The sequence below is a fragment of the Antechinus flavipes genome, chromosome X (assembly GCF_016432865.1).
Source record: "Antechinus flavipes isolate AdamAnt ecotype Samford, QLD, Australia chromosome X, AdamAnt_v2, whole genome shotgun sequence".
NCBI classification, from domain to species: Eukaryota; Metazoa; Chordata; class Mammalia; order Dasyuromorphia; family Dasyuridae; genus Antechinus; species Antechinus flavipes.
Window position 1 is genome coordinate 75,747,072 of NC_067404.1, and position 21,925 is coordinate 75,768,996.

General features: G+C 47.5%; 1 protein-coding gene and 1 long non-coding RNA gene across 2 annotated transcripts in view; one reads left to right on the forward strand and one right to left on the reverse strand.

Moving 5' to 3' along the window:
* The window catches only part of LOC127542619 (uncharacterized), a 33,732-nt gene extending 31,906 nt beyond the window's left edge, over nucleotides 1-1,826 (forward strand). The window contains exon 4 of the long non-coding RNA XR_007948766.1: nucleotides 1,543-1,826. This is a non-coding gene — a long non-coding RNA (uncharacterized LOC127542619). The remainder of the gene's footprint in view (nucleotides 1-1,542) is intronic.
* Nucleotides 1,827-1,833: 7 nt separating this feature from the next.
* Nucleotides 1,834-21,677, reverse strand: LOC127543163 (glycine receptor subunit alpha-4-like). Its single transcript, XM_051969179.1, has 9 exons — nucleotides 21,193-21,677; nucleotides 17,277-17,410; nucleotides 16,815-16,882; nucleotides 15,991-16,214; nucleotides 15,385-15,467; nucleotides 14,207-14,347; nucleotides 9,903-10,117; nucleotides 4,891-5,040; nucleotides 1,834-1,947 (listed from the first exon to the last, which is right to left on the reverse strand). The coding sequence occupies exons 1-9, from the start codon at nucleotides 21,261-21,263 to the stop codon at nucleotides 1,834-1,836; spliced, it is 1,200 nt and encodes a 399-aa protein (XP_051825139.1). The 5' UTR covers nucleotides 21,264-21,677.
* Nucleotides 21,678-21,925: the final 248 nt, after the last annotated feature.

The window sequence follows — 21,925 nt, forward strand, 5'->3', positions numbered from 1 at the left end:
CTCTCCTGTCTCCTACCTTCTCTCTCTCCTCTCTCTTCTTCTCTTTCTTACTCTCTCCTTCTCTCTCTATTTCTCTTTCCTTCTTTTTCTATATATTTCTCTCTTCTCTCTCTCTGTTCTCTCTCTCCACTTTCTCTGTTTCTCTTTCTCCTCAATCTCTCCTTTTCTTTTTCTATTTCCTTCTATCTTTCTTTCTCTCCTCTCCTCTCTCTCTTGCTCTCTCTCTCTTTTGTTCTCTCTCTCCTCTTCTCTTTCTTTCTATTTCCTTCTCTCTCTGCTTCTGTCTTCTCTCTGTGTCTTCTTTTTCTCCTTTTTTTTTTTGCTCTCTCTCCTTCTCTCTGTCTCCTCTCTCTCTCTTTCTGTCTCTCCTTCTCTCTCTCTATCTCCTCTTTTGTTCTTTATTTCTGTCTCCTTGACTCTCTCCTTCTCTCCCTCTCCTTCTCTCTTTCTATCTCCTTCTCTTTATTTCTCTCCTCTCTCTCTTTTTCCTCTTTCTACTTTTCTTTATCTTTCTCCTCTCTCTCCTTTCTATTTCTCTCTCCTGTTTCTGTCTCTCTCCCCCTCTCTCCTGTCTGTCTCCTCTCTCCTTTTCTCTCTCCCTTCTCTCTATATTTATCTCTCTCCTCTTTCTCTCTGTTTCTCTCTCCTTCTCTCTCCTCTTTCTCCTCTCTATCTACTTCTCTTTATCTTTTTCCTCTCTCTCTCTCTTTCTCTCCTTTCTATTCTTCTCTCTCTTGCTCTCTCTCTCCTTCTCTCTCTTCTCTCTATATTTATCTCTCCCCTCTCTCCTTCCCTCTCTCTCTGTTTTTCCCTCTCTCTTCTCTCTCTCTGTTTTTTGTCTCCTCTTTCTCTCTTTCCTCTCTCCTTTTATCTCTCCTCTCCCTCTTTCTCATTCTGTCTCTTTCTTCTCTTTCTCTTCTCTCTGTCTCTTTCTGTTTCTTTTCCTTCTCTCTCTCCTCTTTTTCTCCTTCTCTCTCTCTTTCTCCTTCTCTCTCATGTATGTGTGTGTGTTGGGGTATGGGTGGAGTACAAGTGAAAAGAGGGGGAGAAGACATTGAGCTGCTGCTGCTGGGAATGGAGGGAAGGAGGCACTGGAAATGCAAGTGGGAAGTGGGGAGAGAGGAACCAGGCCTTACTGGATCAAGGCTCTGGGGGAGGTTGACAGTTTGGGGACTGCAGTGATAAAGGTCCCTTATGGCTTTCAACTAGATTTCTCTTCACGAAAAGCCTAATTCTCCAATGAACTTACCGATCTGTTTGTCTTAGGCAAGCAGAAAGAGGACAGGGGAGGCTTTCTAGCTATGGGGATGTCAGCAAGCCAGGTGACTTCCCTAAACTCTAGTTTCCCTGTCTGTAGAATAGGAATAGAATAGGAATAATAACTAATTGTTACCCCATAGAATTGTTGAGAAGGTGAAATGAAGTAGTGTGTGTGTGTGTGTATATATATATATATATATATATATATATATATATATATATATATATATAAATATTTTGTTGACCTTAAGGCACTATATAAATCTGAGCTGTTGTCATTAGGCATTAGAGGATCAGAAAGATCCCCGAAATATGGACATTATCAATCTTCTTGAGGAACTCATTGCCTTTTAAAAGAGACAAGCCAGAAAGCAGCTTAAAAGTAAGCAAGAAGCAACAGAGCAAGAGTGGATGCTGGGAGTTTAGAGTTCATCCAGAGAGGCTTCCTGAAAGAGGTGAGTCTCCTTGATTTTTGAAGGAATCAAAGGACATTGATGGATGTCACAGGGGCACAGATGTGCCGGGACAGCCCGGCACCATGCACAACACACCCCTTGCAAGTTCCATCTAGCTTCAGGAACAGACCACTTTATAACCATAATTCAGTTCAGCAACCACTGTTCCTGCTGTGCCAGGATCTGGGAATACAAAGACAAGTCCTGCCTCAAAGGGCTTCCATTCTAGCGGCTGAAGAGGACAAGGACAGAGAAGTCACACCTGCTTCGAGCTGCCCCAGAGGAAGAGGCCCAGCCCTCTGGCCTTGGTCCTGCTTGTTACCATCTTTCTCTACAGTCACACACTCTAAGCCCTGCCTGCCTGCCTGATTTTTCCCCTGGGGTCTCGGGCCCTCGGTTCGAGGCAATTTGTGGCCGCTAGCTCATTTGCTCAGTGGGACAAATGGCATGACCTCATCGGGGGCATTTGTTGGGAAGGGCAACCCGAGGTACCTGGCAGTGGGAATAGTTGGCACGCCAAAAAAAGGAGAGGACAGAAAGGAGTTGATAGCGCCTTGCCCAAGCCTGGAATTGGCGCTTCAGAGGGGAGCCAAGCTCCGGCAGGCCACGTCATAGGGTGCGGGCTAGTCTGTACCAAAGGGATTCCAGGCTAGTTTGCTCGCTCAATGCTCATCCCCGTTTCGTTCCAACAATTGGGGAGCGAATGAAAACAGGACAGGGGAGTGGCGCGTTGCTCTGCCAAATGCTTCCCCTTTTATGGAAGAAATGGCTTCAAGGAGAGAGATGGAGGCCTAGGGGAGGGCTGCTGCCATCATCTTCCTTGTCTGGCCTTTTACTAGTCCACTCTAGGTCTTCCTACAGGAGCAGGGCTTGGCATGGGAAGGTCTAAAAGTTGGGGGTGAACTTATCTGGAATTGAAAATTGGGAAAAGAAATAGGATGTGCTAGAAAGAGCTTGGTGCTTAGAATGCAGCAGCAGCTAGGTGGCGCCATAGTGCACAGATGCTCGAGTCAGGTAGACCTGAATTCAAAAGTGTATTCACACACTTTCTAGCTGTGTGATCCTAAGCAAGTCATTTCACCTTTGTGTGCCTCAGTTTCCTCACTATAAAATGCAACCCCCTCAGGGTTGTAAGGATCAAATGAGATAATGTTTGTAAAGTGTCCCTGGCAAACAGTAGGTGCTTAATAAATGCTGATTCTTTTCCATCATCCCCAGCTCCTTGAGGAGGCCCACAGACTGTTTAATTTTTTTTGTTTGTGTATCCCAGAGTACACTAGGCCTGCTTCTCGACCTAATAAGCAAGTAATGTCCCTTGATTGATTCACCAGGAGACAGGAAAACCCGGTTTCAAATTCTAGCTGACAGTGGATTTAGAGTCAGGACCTGGTTTCTAATCATAGGTGTGTTACTGTTTGTGTGACCTTGATCAAGCCCCTTGCCCTCCCTGGGTCTCAGTTTCCTGCTCTGAAAAATGAGGAGGTGGATTCATAACCTTCTAGCTGTAGTGAATTATGGGGAGATGCCAAAATGGATTTGACCACTAGAGGCCGCTCCACCCAGGGCTCTGATAATGGAGGAAAGAGACGATGAGCACTATGAGATGGTCCAAGAGAAAGGCTAAGAGACAGGGAATTGTCTTCTCTGAATCCCAAACCGGGGTCAGCCGTTAGGAACTCGAGTTTGAGTGTTTGAGCTCCTTGGGCCTAGCAGAGGCCACAGCAGACTAGGCGAGGGGACGAGAGGGAGGAAGGAATTCGGGGCCGGAGGGGAAGGAATTTGGCTCAGGCTGAGCGTCCTTTGTCCTCAGAGATTCGAGCCAGAGACTGGAATCCTTCACTGGCCACTTGAACTCCAGGGATCATCTCTGGCTTTGTTACCTCAGATTGTAAGGTCTCTAGATCAGGCGGAGAGAGAAGCTGTGAGCTCTTAGCCTAGTTAAGTGGCTCTTAGCAGGCTACTGGTTCTGAACAGATCAAATCTTTTTGGCCCTCTGCACCAGGCAATCAGCCCATAGCACAAAACAACTAGGGTTCTTTCTTTTGTTCATCATTTTGCACTTCCTTCCCAGAAGAGTGTCTCAGGAACACATCTGTTGTCATAACAACATGACCACACTCTCTTCTCTAAAAGTAGAGGAGAGAGACCAACTCTGTTGTCATGACAACACAATCCTTTCCCTCCCCAACACCCTGGCTCTGGGGCAGGGAGGGGGGAAAGGGGGACTGGATTGTCAGGTGATCACAAGTGCCTCTTTCCAGAGAGGGGATGGAGAGAGGCCATCTCCGTTGTCATGACAACACAGTCCATCTCCTGGTTCTCCCAGGTGGAAACTTTTTTTTCTTCCTTGAGAGAAAAGGGAACAAAGAACAGAAATGCCAGAAAATATTCCTAATCGAACTGTTCCCGTTCCTCCTCTAGGGTTCATAATGAAAGCTTTTATCCGGAGCAGGGCAAGTTGGCAGAGTGTAGACCCAAGGGGATCATAGAGTCCCTTCGGCAACATTTTACCTCGAAACATGCTTTTTTGGCCCTTGAATTGCCAGCTGGTAGCTATTGCCTACGGCAGCCAGGGGCACCCCAGTGGACCGGGGGTGGGGGTGGGAGTGGGGGGAGTGGACGACCATAAGCTGCACAATCACATGGGGGCAGCGTGACATACTAGCAAGAAAACCTTACAAGTTTTTGCGTTCCATTTTATAGTTCAGTCCTCCCATCAACCTTGAAGAGTATTGTAGTGATAAAAGAAACAAGTTAGAGACACGCTCACTTGACCAGGATCCATCTGCTATTGGGTTGAGGTCGGGCCCAGATCGGAAATCTCACGATTTCCACCCTGGTGTTCTTTCCACTAAACATCACTGCTTGCAGCCCCAGGTTAATGAGCCATTTGAATGTGAGGCCATCCCCAGTTTGGCCAAATACAAGGTAGGAGCATCCTGTCCGACTGCTGGGTCTGCCAGACGTGAAAGGAGGGAGGAAGCTGTCTCTTTTGACCAGCGCCAGAGAGAGCTGATGCTAAAATGACCGGCTTCTTCCAGTTAGAAACCCCCCCAACTAATCTCCGGGACTCTAGTGTGGATAAGAAAGCATCAGAAACTGGAGGAAATAAGTCACAAGAAGAGGACAGAGCTAGTGGAGGAGGGCATGCTGACTTGCAAATGGAAATACTCACCATATGCTGGCGCCTCTGCCTCCTTCGAAGGCGTATGAACTCCTTATGTTGGCGGGAGACAAAGTTCACAGCGGCGTACTCCAGCAGGGCAGCAAATACAAACAGCAGACAGACTGCCATCCAGATATCAATCGCCTTCACGTAGGACACCTGCAACACCAACTGAGGCATCCATTGGGATTCCCTGCGGTCCCCTCCCCTCCCTCTCCCGTTCCCATCCCTGAGCTATCCTCCAGCTCCCTAGTTGTATTCTTGATTGGAAAGACACATATGGCTGCCCAGGGTTTGTCCATCTCTCTTCCTTCTATTTCCCTTTGTTCCTACTGCCTTTTTCTTAACTGAGATAATCACCAGATAACATCATGATGCGTTCCCCTTTTCAGAGCACTGAATATCCGGGCTTTCATCTGGTCCCACAGCAGCTCTTTGGGGGTACATTGGGACCCCCATCTTATAGATAAGGAACTGGAGAGCTAATCATGGAAGTCATCCCTCTCGTATCAAGATACACCAAAGAGAATGGCTCACTTCAGGCCACAGAACTGCTTAGTTTCAAGCAGGACAAGAATCCCACCTCCCAGTCTTATGTTTCTACCCCATCACAAAGCTCGCAGATTCATAGAACATTGAGGTTGGAAAGGACCCGGAGATTATCTAGTTTAATCTGTTCTCTTAATTGACCACTTCACTTGATTTTTCTCTAATTTTCTCTTTCACTTCTTCCTCCTGATCTACCTCCTTCTCTTTCCTTTCCCCTTTCAAAAGGCACTTGCTATGTGGAAGGTACCATGCTAGGCTTTTTCCTAGCCAGGCTCCATTCCTCATCTTTTTCCTCCATAAGAAATTGCGGCTGACATATCTCTCTGTCCCTCACGAAGCTTCAGTGGCTCCCTATTACTTCTAGGATGTAATGCTCCCTTTAGCATTTTAAAAAGATCTATGTTTCCAAACTGATTACATTTTACTCCCTCTCCCAAATTTTATATTCCAGCCAAACCTGGTCATCTGATGTTACCCATAGGTGACATTTCCACCCCCGTACCCCAATTCGTCTGTACCTTTGCACTCACTCCTTACTTTTGCCCCTCGGGATCCTTGACTCTTTTCAAGACTCAGCTGAAGTTAATTCCTGCAAGAGGTCTTCTCTGATCGTTTTTTCCAAATGTTAGTCCCTTTCCTTTCCACTGCGAGCTATTTGCATCAGTTTTATGTTTATTTATTTATCTATACCCCTGCTCAATCCTCTCCTTCCTCCATAGAATACAAGTTCTTCACAGACGGGGATTATTTTTCAATTTGGTTTTGTATTTCCAGAGCCTAGTATGGTGCCTAGCACGTAGTAGGTGCATCAGAAATGTGCTTCATTGAATTGAATTAGCCAGTTATCTGGGGCTCACTCACTCTCCCTGGGGAAGAAGAAGAGCTTGGACTACAGATAGGCAATAATGATTTCTGTGAATTTCAGTGAAAGCCACCAATATTTTCTAGCATCTGACACTTCATCTCTACCATTAGAAGATCTCTAAGAGGAAAAAAATATCTCGGTTTGGGGTAACTGGGTAGTGCAGTGGATAGAGCACTAGATCTGGAGCAGGCGGTGTGACCCAGGGCGAGTCCTTTCACCCTGTGTGCCTCCTTTTCCTCATCTGTAAAATGATTTGGAGAGGGAAATGGCCAAACACTTTAGGATCTCTGCTGAGAAAACCCTAAATGGGATCACAGGGAATCAGGCACAACTGAAGTGACTGAAGGACAACAACCTTTGAGTCCAGAGCCAGTCTTCTTTCTATGGTACCATCCTGCCTCTTTTTGACCTTGGTCCTACTGTGTGGTTTCCCCAACCTTTACTGACCTGAAATTCCTTTAGGCAGAGTCTCCCAACTATTATGGGAAACAACAACAACAACAAAAAAAACAACCTTCATAAAGCACAGATCTTACCATGTCACTCCCTTGCTCAAGAATTTTCAGTGGCTCCCTTTGGCCTCTGGGAGCAAATTTAAAGTCTTTAGTCTGGTACCCAAACCCTTTCATAGTTTGGCTTTATTTCCCATCCCTTCACCTGACTTATTATACACTCTAGTCAATGAAGCTAAAGCACAAAACTCAGATCTCATTCGAAAATTTAGCCTAACATCTTACTTTATCTCTACTTTTCCATCTATTAAAAGGTAACAATGTTGTCTGATGTCACCAGCAGTTAATCCTAGTGCCATGCACTGCTCTGGGGCCTCAGTCAATGCTGATGGAGGTTAAATAATGAGCTAGTGTTGGGCAAGATCTGGGAAGTGCCGGGAAGTCTTGGAAAGAAAGGCGCTTCATACACTCTTGTGCTCAGCTCAGATCTAGAGTTACCGATACCCAATACCCTGGCTCCTCTGTACTTCTGATGCCCTGTTCTCCTTTTGTATCTCGTCTTCTCCCAGCCCTGGTTCCTGCATTTATTTTGTTGCACGCTCGAGAACATCTTCTCTTTGTGCTGATTGGTGGGGGGGTCCTTCTCTATATTTATATCCCTGTACATTTACTTTAAGATAAAACTTCCTGATTCTCAGAGTCATCGCCTAGATACTAGGCTACCTGCCCCTCTCCTTCATTGACCTAGTCCCCTGTTTCAGCTCTCTGACTCTGAGGGTGGGGGGAGGAGACACATCCCAGGACTTCTGATATTCTCACCAGTGACTATGATTGGAAGGATCCCAGGAGCAAATTCCCTATCTTTTTCCTTAAGAAGGGCACTGGGGTTCCCTAACATTAGAGCAGCTTTCACATTTTCCTCCATCTTCCTCCCAGGTCCTTTCATTCAAAACAAAAGTCCCCGGGGAGAGGTCATGGCCCTGTCCTTCCCAAGCCACATCAGGACCGGGCATGGATGGCAAGATGCTTTCTTTGATCCCAGGGGAGTGGAAATAGCCACTCATAAGGAATGATCTAAAGAAAAGGCTCCTCGGGGCTCCTCACTCTTTTGGGCTAGGGTACACATTTGCGGCTTTCTCTGTGGCCAACAGAACCAACGAAAAGCCATTAGAATCTGACCAAGAAGTGCCAGATGCTGCAAAACAGAAGTAGAAGAAGAAAAAAAAAGCCATTTCCTTCCAAATGAGAAAACAAAGTAAGTGGTTTCTGAGAGCAGATGGATTGTGTATGTTCACAGGAGGGGACCGGAAAAGGGAGTTCTTTTGGCAAGCCTGAGGTAGAAACTGCGGCACTTTTCCTTAGTTCACTCTTTCAATCTCAACAGTGAAACAACCCAAGAAACACAGAAGGGAACAGTGTGTTCTCCATGTCTGATTTCTTCCTAGAACAACCTAGCCTCTTTCCCTCTCTCCACAGTCTCTGCCCCCGTTTTCCCTAATGATTATGCTATGTTGTTACTATGCTTTTCCATCCAGAAAACTTACCAGATGGGTGGGCAGGCTACGGATGTCTGAGTAGTGGCTTGTTTGCCCCAGCAGTACCAGCAGCTATGTCACTCCTATCACCTCCGGCTTGACCGACTGGGTCCAGCTGACGTCTGTCTTCTCTCTATCCCTTTCCCATTTCTTTAATATGGGACTCTCTAGGACTCAGTCTGAAGCTGTTCAGGAAGGCCAGTAAATGTTTCTATCCTTTCACTCCCTCTATCTAAGACCTTTTGTTTATTTATTTTGCAAAATCACCAGGGCATATACTCAACGGTGTTAGGCCCATAGAGTAGGTCCATAGTTTTCTTTTTTTCAAATATCAGAGCTCCCTCTACCTATATTAATCAAGGGAACATTTCCATGGACTAACTTTCTGTGATCATCAAAGAATGTCACTGACTGAGGTCCCTTTGGATTCCCTCACTTCTCCTTGCCTTCCATTTTTACCTCTCTGATCATTCCTCTCTGAACTTTGGAAAGCCAGGGACTAGGAAGAGCCCAGGGCTTGTATTTATACACAGGTGCAAGAATAAGCTCCCTGATCAAGCCACCAGATTTACTCTTGGTCTTTCTAACCATAAACATAAATCTCATTTCAACAAGCCCTGTGAGAATAAACATTTGGGTGCCAAAAAGTTTTCCAAGGCCTAGCTAGAGACCCACTTCCTTCGAGCAAAATTTATGACCACAATATTCCTGCAGAACCTCAGGATTTGGACAATCCGTGTGGAATATGGTTTGACTCAGAGAAATGGGACTGAGAAATTAATTAATGGTGACTCCAAAGCCTATAGCAATCATTGGAATCTTTTAGATCTAATGCTTTAACTTGTAAGGTGTGACTGCCCATCTTTAGATCTTAGCTTCTTTAGAAGTATAGTACAAGTGGCTTGGATGCGATGAATTCTGAGGTCTTTTCAAGGAATAAAAGTCAAAGATTCTCTAATGTCTGCAATTTTCTCCTTTGACTGGACCAGGAAGCATTGAACTTCTCTGCTACCTAACTTTCTAGCACTTTTAACCCTAGTAGTGCCCCCTACTTCCCCCCACATCCCCTCCCGCCAAGCATGGGACTGTACACATACCTATCCGTCCTTGCCTTGCCCTAGGATCTCATTGGTCTAGGGAAGCTCTTTCTAGCAATGTAGATCGACACCTCTGCCACTTAGAGATTTGGAGCAGAGGTACCAAACCTCTGGCTAAACTCCCAAGCGCAGCCTGAACCAGATTCAAATGTGATTGGAAAATGTTTAACAGAGAATAAAAATATAATTCAACATAGAACATATGAATTTGTGGTTTTCTAAGTGACTATGAAACCAACAGGAATCAGTTTCCATTTAAGTTTGACGTCATTGCCCAAATAATTTGTCTAGGGTCACACAGCCAGTATGTCTCAGAGACAGGACTTGGATCCAATCTTCCTGCCTCTCAGGTTGGCCCTCTATCTACTACATCAAATTGCCTCATGCACGTATTATATAAATCCTTAGTAAATGTTTGTTCATTGGAACTGGATTAAGTTGAATTTGACCGTGGTCAGCATGAGAGCGTGAGCTAGCTGAGAAATATCTTGTGTAAAAACTATGTTCCAATGTGTTCCTTCACCTTAGGTAAAGAAGCTCGGGAGCCTGAACTCTGGGTCGTCATCGTCAATACCGTCGTGATACCTAAGCCCACCCGGGCAGGGGCGGCATCCATGTTGATCCAGAAAGACACCCAGGACAGGATGACGATGAGCAGACTAGGGATGTACATTTGGATCAGGTAGTAGCCCATCTGGCGCTCCAAGTGGAACTTCACCTCTATGCAGGTAAATTTTCCTGCCAAAAAAAGAGATGATTAGCCCCAGATGCCCCCTCTGGCCCACAGCTGACTGGCAGTAGCCTTGTCTCTCTTTGGGACAGACTCAACATGGTAACTCCCACACTATCTCTGTCTCCCTCCCGTGGCTGACAAATACATCAAGGAAGAGTGGCCACACTGAGCTAATTTAGGTCCTAGGCCTACAGGTCAGTGTTTACATCCATGCCTGACATTGATATGGTATGACTGAGACCTTCACAATTCTGTGTCTTCTGCCTCAATCTCACTAAATACGCATACTCACAGAGGTGACCTGGAATCCTCCAAGAAGTCAGGGCCTGGCACATACTAAACACTTACTAGATGCCATTTTGGGACTAGTGGAGTCCTTTTTGTCACCTCTTAGAGAGTTGCTGCTGAAGGGAGATGGAAATAGTAATAAACTATGCCGATTGGGTCTGTTACAAATTTATGTTACGTAATCTCAATTGGGCCCTCATTGCCTGAAGCCACTTCTTCTGTATTCGACTTGCTACCCCACTGACCATAGTTTTCCAAACCTTTTTGTCCTTTCTCGGACCCCTCCTGTCACTCTTCTCATCCTCTCAGCCAAAAACCTTTGTTCATACTTCCTTAAGACCATCTTATGAGAACTCTCTCTTTCCCCTTTCTCCTCATTCTGTATTACCCAGCATTTTTCTTCACTATTCCTTCACCATCCTTCTCTTGGGAAGAGGTGGCCCTTTTCCATCCTTCATCCAATGCCCTCCTCTCTTTTCTAGCAGATCCTCACTACCATCACTCTCTCTCTTTCTCTTTTATTTATTTCATTTATCGAATTCTTCTCTGATGCCTACTAACTTGTTGATTTCTCTTCCATTCTTAAAAAATCCTCACTTGACCTGACCATCCTCCCTAGCTCCTGTTTTGTGTTTCTCTTCTCCTTCTCAGCTTAATTCCTATAAAAAGAAAGCCATCTATAGTTGCTACATCCACTTTGACTCCCCTCCCTGTCTTCTAAACCCTCTACAATCCACCTTCTCTCCTCATTTTTCAGTTGATATTCTCTCTTTAAAGTTACCAGTGATTTATTAATTGCCAAGTCTAATGAACTTTCATCCTTCTTGACCTCTCTTCAGCCTTTTTTAAAAAAATAATAACTTTTTATTTTCCAAATACATGCAAAGAGTTTTCAACAAAAACCTTGTGTTCCAAATTTTTCTCCCCCCCCCCAGATGGCAAGTAATCCAATATAGGTTAGACATGTGCAATTCTTCTATACATGTTTCCACGATTATCATGCTGCACAAGAAAAATCAGATCAAAAAGGAAAAAAAATGAGAAAAAACAAAAAGTAACCAAATAACAAAAAGGGAAAATATGTTGTGATCCACAGTCAGTTCCCACATTCCTCTCTCTGGGTGCAGATGGCTCTCTCCATCACAAGACTTAGAACTGGCCTGAATCGCCTCATTGTTGGCAAGAGTCACGTCCATCAGAGTTGATCATAGCATCATCTTGTTGCTTGGTTGTCTTGGTTCTACCCACTTCAGTCAGCATTAGTTCATGTATCTCTTTAGCCTTTGACACTGGTAATCAGCCTTTCCTCCCGGATGCTCTCTGCTTTCCTAGTAGGTTTTTCTGATACTGCCCCCCACTTCTCCTCCCGGTCTGACCATTCCTCAGTGTCTTTGCTGAGTGTTCATCTTAGTTGTGCCAACTAACTGTGGGGCTCCTATGAGGCTTTGTCCTGGGCCCCTTTTTTTTCCTCCCTCTACACTAAGCAGTTGGTGATCACATCAGCTCATGTGGATGCCATTATCATCTCTCTACAGTGATGCCCGTATCTCAAAATCCAATCTTAATCTCTTTCCTATCTTCCTATCTCACGTCACCAGTTTCTCCTTGGACATCTCAAATTCAATTTGTCCAAGACGGATCTCATCATCTTTCTCTTCGGTCTTCCTCTCTCCTCCATTTCCTGATTGCTCCTCATGGCTCTATATTACTCTGTTATCCCATTCTCCCAGTCACCCATGCTCACAGCCTCAGCGTCACCCTGACTCTTCATCTTCACTTACGCCACTATCCAACCTGTTGTCATATCTGCCATCTGCATCTTATGCCTGGAGTATTGCAATAACCGCCCAACTGGTTTCCCTGTCTTAAGTCTCTTCCTATTCAAATCCTTCCTCCACATAGCTTCCAGAGTGAAAGAAATCCAAACATAAATCTGATCATCACCCCTCTCATCCCCGTCCCACTTAAACCCATCCTGTGGTTCTCTCTGTCTTCCAGTATCAAATAGAAAATCCTGTTTGGCTTTGAAGGCCCTTCCCAACTCAAGCCCTTCCTACCTTTTCAGTCTTCTGACACTTTCTTCTCTTCCACATGCTTTGGTCCCCTAACACTTGCCTCCTTGCTGCTCTTTACTCCCATCCCCGCATCTCCAGCCTCCATTTCTGCATCTGTAGCCTCCATCACTGCATCTGCAGCCTCCATGCCTCTTTGGAAACTGTCCCCTCTGTCTGGAACATTCTCCCTCCTCACCTCTGCCTCTTGGCTTCCTGTCTTCTTCCTAGAACTTTTCCTTCTCAGATGACCTCTCATTTATATTGGATCTATCTTGTTTGTGTGTAGCTGTTTGCCCCTTGTCTTTCCCATTAGACCGTGGGCTCTTTGAGGACAGGAACCTTGTCTTTGCCTTTCTTTGTATCTCCAGAACTTAGCCCAGCACCGGGCACATAGTAACTTCTTCTTTGTCAAATCATTGTTGTCCTCGTCGTCGTCCTCCTCTTTTTCTTCTTCCTCTTCTTCTTCTTCCTCCTTCTTCTTCTCCTCCTCTTCTTCTTCCTTCTCCTCCTCCTCTTCTTCCTTCTCTTCCTCCTTCTTTGACACTAAATCTCTTATTTACATCCACATATAATAACCTTCCTTGACTAAACTGAAGTATATCATCAATTAAACGAGTAATATCTACTGCTCGACAAACTTAAGTTTTAACAATTAAAATAAATCAAACTGGAATGAAATAAATACAGCCAAAATTCCAATAAGTGCTGCTTCTCACATGGTAACGTCTTAATAAATGCTCATTGGCTGCCTACTCCCCAAGGTGATGCCAGTTACCCTAGGGGGCACTAAAGAAGCCAGGCCATTAAAGACAGTGCCGTTCCAGTACCAGATGCAGGGGGAAACCTGGCATCTCTACAGAGCTTAGAGCTTCCCAGTCCTATTTGCCTGTATGAGGAAGGGCACCCAGTGAGAGCTGGCTGTGCTCAGCACTAGCTGGCTCACTGGGAAGCAAATCTCATAGCATAGGAACCTGACACATTCCCTTGGTTGTTAGTTTTTCTTTGTTTGCTTTGAAAATTGACTTAATTTGATCGTGTGGCAGTTTGCAGAGCAGCTCCCGGGGGAAGGTACGGTTGGCTGAATGGACAAGGAGGTGGGAGATCACTGTTTGTTCTTCAGCTCTGGCAGAGATGTGGCCAGGACTCTCCTGTCCCCGGGCAGTGCCAGACACTCTTGCCAATCCCATCTCTTCTCTGGAATGGAGACTTCTTTCCTTGGGCTCTGGCCATTCATCCCTTTAGCTCTTGATTTTTTTGATCCCAGATTCTTTCAGGTTTTCCTTGCCTTATTTTATGTTGGATTTATGGAAAGGAGAGCCTTCTACAATGAATCACTGTTCTTCCCTGAGTTTGGGACCTCTCTCTTTTCCATTTTCCCTCTCGAAACTCTTATGTGCCTGGTTGGAGGTGCTTTTTTATTCCAACTCTGGGATTTACACCTTAGGGCTCAGTTAAGGAGTCATCAGGAGGAGACAATTGGCAGTGATGGGGGGGCGGGGGGCAGTCCTAACCTTCATTTCTGCTGGAAAGAACCTGTCTCTCGCCTTCAGCGTAGCACAAAGACTCTGACTCTAAGTCACTGACACATCACTTGTATCCCTCTCATTCTGTTGATCCCCAGAACAAGGTGGACTAGTCTCTGCGGCTCAGCTCCTAAGGTCAGTTTGTCCTGGAGCCGTGGAGGCCATTATGGGCCCCAATGAGCAGGCCCAGGCCTGTGGTTCAGAGCTAATGAAGGGTTTCGGGCTTTACCTGTGTTGTAATACTTGGTGCAGTAGCCGAGATCCTTTTCATCCCGCAGGATAAACTGGGGCAGAGTCAGTCCCTCAGCCACTTGCACAGCTGGGGCATCTTCCAGCCACTCAAACACAAGGTCATTCATAGTGTAACCAACTGAAAGAGAAGAGACAGAGAGGGTCAGGGTCTCACAGTGTGTGTGTGTGTGTCTGTGTGTGTGTGTCTGTGTGTGTGTGTGTGCACCCGCACGCACATGTTGGAAGTGGCCATTGAAGATGCTGCCCTGGCTGACACTGCACAAGGCGTGAGTGCGAGGCATTTCTCACTCATTGCAGCAGGCTTTTCAGGGGAAGCTCTCCCATCTGACATCCAGGACCCCCGGAGGAGAAAGCTACCGACATCCAGCTCTTTAACTTGCCTCCTCCATCCCAGAGAGGTGCCCAGATAATAGCCATCTCTTTGAAAGGATGTCAAAGAGAACAGATGGGCGCCTCCTAGATATCAAGAACCTGGCTGAGTGTGCATGTGTGGCAAGTAGTGCACGAAAACTCTGTAGGATCAGCTCCTGAGCTAGAATTTCCCAAAGTCCACCACCCTCAGGAATCCAGTTTTCCCAAAACAATTCCCGGATGTGCAGCCTGGCACATTTGGTCATGGGAATAGCCAGTGTGTGACCGCACCATATAGAAAGCCTCACCACGTTGGGTACATAGGTGCAACCTTTGTGCTTCTAGAGGCACCTGGGCACAATGAGTGCAGACAGGCAGCCCACCTATTTGGCAGTGCTTTTGGATTGTGTGATTGAAATGGGACAGATTTGACTTTGAGGTCATACCTAGTAACATCAGAGGTATAGGGCAGAGCAAGGTACAGTTGTAAGCAAGTGGAATTGGGGTTTGCTTCTCCCCCTTGCCCTTTAGTGAGCTCCCCTACTACCACGCCCTAGCAGGACTGATCAGAACCCTAGGCGCTAGACTTTGGCCTCCCTTCCTGAGGTCACAGTTCACTGGGGGAATGTTTATTCAGGTCTTCCCAAGCCTCTTTCTCAGAAGACTACATTTGTATTTGCAAGGGGCTCTGGTACTTTAATCTTAAGAGTGGCCTATGGTGGAATTTTGAGCCCACAGCAGGCTGATGGAGAGATACTTAGGGCCACCCTCCTAATTGTACCTCTTTAGTCCACAAGTACTCACAGCTTTCCAGCTGCATTGTGCACGTCTGGATGTCCATGGGGAAGTTCTTGAGGTCCATTGGGCAGGACAAGACCAGAGTTAGCCTGACAGAACCAGACATAATAATAATGATTATGAATATCGACAGAGCGATTTCAAGTCTGTAAAGGGCTCTATGATCTATTGTATCACTTAAGTCTAATGACAACCTTGCAAAGTAAATGCTACAGCTATGATTCTTATTTTACAGATGAGGAAATTGAGGCTGACTAGTAGTCACGTGACTAGGAAATGTCAGAGGCCAGATTTGAACACATATCTTTCTGACTCTGGGTCTAGCACTTTACCCTCTTTATCAGTTCAGGGAGAGTAAAACAATATCATTTCACCCTCTGCCTCCCTGGTAGACCTTCTTGCCTTTGGCTTGTGTATGTCACCCTGACAGATGAGGAGTGATAGTGATGTTGATACAACCATCCTCACATCATATTCCCCACCCAGCTTCAAGCCAACAGCTTCAACTGACCAACTCCAGACACGCCAAAAGAAATGGCTGATCTTTCATTTTCCTCATGGTCCATGCTTCCCTCTTTCCCCAAGGGCTCCCTTTTCCACCCTGGCCCACACCTGATACTGTAGAGCACGCTTCCGTTCTTGAAGATCCGAAGCAACTTGTTGTCGGTGGTCACTTCGTGGAAATTGGCACCCTTCTCATTGGCAAAGAATAGGTCTGGCTTCCAGATGGAGTCCAGCATGGAAGGATCTAAGTCCAGGGAATCATCTGGGTATTCCAGATACGCTAAGCGGGGGTCGTTCCACTGCTGCCGGAGGAAGACATTCACTCTGTAATCCTAAGGGGGGAAAAGGAAGGGGAAGAAGCAGTCGTATCAGATGCAGCCGGGACACCCTGACGTGGCCTTCCTGGTTCAGCTTGAGGCACCCTCGTACCTCTAAAGAACAGTGGAGTCTGTACGTGGAAGTGTGCTCAGAGCATCAGGAAAGTGGTTCTTTTCCACTGGGGAAGGAGGCTGGCCTGAGCCGAGCTGGGCCACTGAATCTCTGGCTCCTGCTGCTTAGACATATGAGGCTCTGTAATGTCTACCTCCTGCCATAGGACCTTTGGACATTGACGATTTGAATAGTAAGGCTTCAATTTGGGGAATCCACAGGCCAATCTTGTTAAAGAGTCTGTGCTCCTGGCCATGAAATCAGAGAAAGAAGAAAGACTTGACATTTAAGGGGGAAGGGGTCCCTGTCTTTGGCAAGGAATGGATTAGAGTATTGTTCTGGCTACTTTCAGTTGAGAGTGTATGATGGTAGAAAGTACTTTCTTGCCTTGGTAGCACAACAGGAAAGAGAAAGCCAGTGAGTGGGTTGGGGGTATCCCTTGCAGTGTCAGGGGATTGGGAGCTGGAGAATGGGGAGTCCTGGCACTCGGGGCTGTTACTTACCATTGTGGTTTCTGTGACGGAACTGAAGCTGTTGATGAAGATGTTGCAAGTCACATTCACAGGCGGCCCTGAGGATACCAACCACAGTGTCATTACTGGATCCTTTAAGGGACAGTGGAGTCAGCCAATGAGTTCCCTCTCCCTCTCCTCTTTCTTGCCGGATGCCTTTACTCTTCTCCTTTGCCCTCCTCGGCCTTCTCCCAAAAGCATATAGAGAGCCAAGCGAGGGAAGTTAAGGCTAAGGGCAGTGATGGGGATTGGAAAGGATTGGGGAAGATGGCAATAATTGGCTGAGTCCAGAGGGAACTGATGGCAGCATTGAGCTTGTAAGAGCAAGGAATGACAGAAGAGCCCAGTTTTACTACCTTTCCCATCATTCCCTTTAATGTTGCTAGAAAACAGAGGTACAAGTCGGGTGCTAGTGTGTCCCCAGGCTTCCCGTAAGAACCAAAGGCAAATTACCTTTAAAATTGGGCCGAATCCTAGCATCGTATCCGGATGTTCGTCCCATGAGCTTGTCCAGGAAGTCAGAGGGTGACATGGGCTGAGGAATGTTCTTGGAGGCAGATTTGACTTCCTCTTTCCCCGAAGCCAACCTAGTGAGGGGAGATTGCAAATCGGTGGCTAAATATTTCTTCCCCATCCCCTTCCTTCTACTCAGCCTTCCCCCTCGTGAATGGCTGATACCCCTCGGCTTGCAACCTAGAGAGAGTAGAATCTCACTTGCAAATGCTCTGGGATCATGCAAAGAAAAGGCCTACTTCACTCATAACAACATCCTTCTCCCTTCTCCTTGCCCATTGGCTCAATTTCTCAGAACTTAGCTTCTGACCAAGGTGGTCCACGACCCCGAATTACACAACAGCACCAATCTTACTCTTTGACCTTTCTGCAAGTTTGGACACTGTTAAGCATCTCTGCCTCCTGGATGTGCTTGCTCCTTTGGTTTCCTGAGTATGGATCTCACCTGATTCTCCTGCCTGCCTAACTGTGGCTTCTTGTGCTCGTTCCTCGGTCGATTATCTTTCTCCTTCCCGTACATGTGGGTGTTCCCTAAGGCTCAGTCCTAGGCCCTCTTCTCTTCCCTCTGTATCGTTTCCCTTAGTGAGCTCATGTGCACTCCCAGGAGTGCAATTATCTCTACACAGATGGTTCCGAAATCCATCTATCCGGCCCTAATCTCTCTTCTGAGTTCCGATCTCGTGACTCCAAATGCTGATGTTGAGTTGGAGACGTCACTGGGACGTGTCCCAAACTGAGCTACTGTTTCCCCTTAAACTGTCCCCTCCTTCTAACTTTGTTATTTAAGGAAGGATGTTGATAAGCAAAGGTTGTCCAGGACATGGGTCCAGCAGCCTGTGTTCTGGAGGCCCTGTCACATTAGGTTATGTTAAAGAGCTTGGGGACGTTTATCTTAGAGCAGATTTGGAGGAAGCACGGTGGCTACTTTTAAATATCTGAAGGGCTGGCTTGGGGTCCGAATCAGGAGTGGGAATGGAAAGAAGCTGCCTGCTCAGAGGTAAACTTAAGCTGCTTGTCTAGAGACACTTTCCACTAATTAAGCAGAGTGGACCTCCTTCCTGAGCACAGAGTGGCTTGTTGCCTTGACCTCAGGATTCTGGCAGAAGCTGAGGTAAGGAAACGAGGTGACCTCTCTGACTCCTTCCAACTCATCCTTCGAGCTTAAGGGCGGGGGCTTCCCAAAGATCCCCTGGACAGTTTCCATCTGGAGACTGAGGGGTCAGAATCAGACAGAAAAGGCAGAATTGCCAGGGGATGCTAGCCCCATCGGGTATCCTTTAGGTAATTTTTTAAGCCCCAGCAGTTTGGGCTTGAACAGAACCTCTGGCCTAGACCTTTTGGATGTGGGCATTTCCAGATGGCAGAGTCAGATGGGGCCTGGGAGTCAGAATCTAAAGCATCTGGGCAAGCCACCCAACTGGCCGTTTGTACCCAAGTATCTTGGGGGTGGTGAGGCAGAGAGCAGCTCTGCTTTGTCAGCTAGAGCCCGTTGGGGGCCCCAGCCAGTCTAGAGCTTGGCTGTTCAGTAGCAGAGCTTCGGTTCTTTTCTGCCTTGTTTCCCACTAGGATGGCTCCCCAGCTCTGTGCATCCCTACCTTGCGTTCTCTTCCATTCCAGCCTGGGGCTGATGCCAGTGCTAGCAGCTACTCTGGGGACCTGGCATTTCCACTATCTAACACATGTTCTTGGAGCCCTTCTTTCCTTTGCATTGCATTGCAAGCCCCTCAATCTGCCCGTATTCCTGCCAGTGAAGATGGAATAGTAACGAAGATTTAGAGCTAGAGAGACTTTAGTGGCCAGCGAGTCCATTCCCTCATTTTACAGAGGGGAGAAATGAAACTCAGAGACCTGATGAGAATTTCCCAGGACCACAAAGCGAGTAAATATCTAAAGTGGGCTCTGAACCCAGCTCTCCTCGGCTTCGGATCCAGCGCTTTACTCACTGTGCCATATTGCCTCTCAGTAACGTCCACGGGTTTAGCCAAACCTTCAGGTACAAAGGGGTTGGGCAGCAGATGGGGCAGCCACCCAGCTAGCTACATTGGGGGCTTCCTTCGAGGCAGCTAGCAGTATCTTCTCACCATCACCACAGTGGCAAGCAGGGTGGGGACTGGGGGTCCTGAGGACTGGCCATTTTTCTGGGCCCCAGCGTCTCAAAGCCAACAGCTCCTCACCCCTGTCTATCTGGCACCTCACAGCACCTAACAGCACTTGGCTTGGGGTATGACAAGATGCACGAGAGGGCGAGGTTAATGTCTTGCCCTTTCTGAAGCTCACACCTCTTTTTCTCTGTACCCCCCCCCCCCACTCCAGGTGAGAACAGTGTAGACCCGCCTCCACCCTTTCACACCCGACTGATGGAGTGAGGGCCAGGGTGGCCGGAGCGATGGCCAGAGCCGTGTTCTGCAAACCAAGGGAAGAAGGTGGAGGTGAGAACCAAGCAGAAGTAGGTCCCCACTTACTTCCCAGGTGCTATTGCCAAGTGATGGCTACCCGCCCACCCATGAACACTGAGCTGGAGCCTTCCTCTGCACCAGAGTTCCAAAGTGGCCCCCATCCAGGTCACCTTCCCCATTAGCTTTAGACTGAGCTGTTCCTGACATTGTTAGCAGGATGAAGTTGTGTTCTATCTCTCAGTTTTCTTGCTGCATAAGTCTTGGAATTGGGTAGGGAGGCCCAGTGTTGATCAGAGGCAGGCATTCGGTGCACTAAGGGGTTCCGGTCGCCTTTATTCCTAGAAAGTCCCTGCTGTGGAGCAAAATTAGGAAGTAGCAGAACTGAAGCCTATGCTCACACGAGGGGAGCTCTACGGCAGCTGGCTCTGTGACCCTGGGCAAGTCCTTTGCCCAGTCGGGGCTTCACTTTCTCTCCTTGTGTAAATAGAAGGGGGGTATACTAAACGACCTCTAATGGTCCCGGTGCCAAATATGACTTTCTTTATTTCTAAATATAGCTTCACGAGGAAGCTGGAGTCTTAGTTTTGGAAACTGCCAGCTCCTCACTGGAGGGATCTAGGCTAGAAGCCGGGATGCTCCTGATTCACACACTTGGGAAATGGGCTCTTCCATGTTTCCTGGCTGCCTGAAGGGCCAGCGGACGTGTTGGGGAGGAAAGGATCTCCAAGGAGGCCCTCAGTCACAGCAGTGGAGAGCATGGATTGGGGTTTCAGGGAAGACTGTTCCTACCCCTGTGTGCCTCTGGTGGTACCTTTCACAGCCTACTCTGCCCCAGTCACATCCCTTTTTTGCTGCTCATCTAACAGCACAGAGTTTCTTCCAATCCTTACCCGACACCCATTGTGCAGGGAGGGGGCGAGGGGGAGCAAGGATACTTCCTAGGAGAGGCTGGAAAGTATTTTGTCCCCTCCCAGGAGGTGAGCCCTATTTATCTCGACCCAAGGGACAGTACTCGGTCATGTACAGGCGGTCCCCAGGCCGAGGGGGGCGTTCTACGGTTTTTTCATTTTAGGCTTCCCCAGATGCAGGCTTTTGGCAAACCTGTCCCTTGGTGAAGGGAGGGCTCCCTCTGCCCATCCGGTCTATGTGATTATGTTTTGTCTTTAGGGAGTATTGCTGCGTAGATGGCTGGGTGTGAGAGGAGAGGCTGAGGGGAGACGTCCGAGAGCACCCTCACTGCCCTGACTAGCCAGGGTTACGGCCAAGTTTCCCGGTCAAATGCGGTAGCTTCCTAGACAGTACCATCCCACTCAGGAGCTGGCTTGTCCTTGTTGGGGTCTCGGGCTCCCATTCCTTAGGGAGCCATTAGGCTCTCAGCTTCCCATGCAACCTCCCATGCGATCAGGTTAGGGGGTTTTATAATTCATGCAGCCACATGCTCTAGCCCGTGTTCTGCTCACCTGGGTAGGACCTGCTCTTGGAGGGTCCAGAAGAAGAGGAAGGAGAGGGTTCCAGGAGCGAGAGTTTTCATTCCTTAGAGGAACTGATGCCCTTCCCTTCTTCCCTTGCTTCGGAGGCAAGAGGGCAACCCCACAGGGAACGTCAAAAGTCAAAAGCCCTCCTCCAACTTGGGCTGCCTGCACATAGCCTGGCTCCCCAGCCCAGGGACGTGGGATTCTCTCCCCCTCTTCTCTCTTCCTTCTTTTCTTCTCCTTGTTTTTCTCCTTTTCTTCTCTGTCCTCACTCGTTGGGGGCTACAATTGTCCTCGTTTAGATAATCGTGTCATGGATGAGTCTCCTTCGATGCCTCGGACTCCCAGGCTGTGGAGGGAGGGCCCTGGCCGGCTGGGAAGCTGAGAGGGACCCTCTTTGGGTGGCGAGCCCTCTCCGAACCCTGGAGAGTCTTAGAGGGGAGAGACAAGGGAGATTGGGAGGAAGATTTTTCCCTCCCTCCTACCTCCCCCCATATGCACCCTCTGGAAGCAGCAATTTAAAGGCACAGTAGCCAGCAGCTGGAGTGGGGTTCAGAGCATGTCATTGTGTTGGGGAGGAGCTTGGACTGCCAAGGCTCAGCTTAGGGAGGTGTGGTAGGTGTTTCAGCCCAGTCTCTAACTCTCCAGCCCTGAGAAAACCAAACAAGCTGTTTATTCCCCCCCTCTCTCAACAGCTTTCATTTAGCCTGGAGCCAAACAG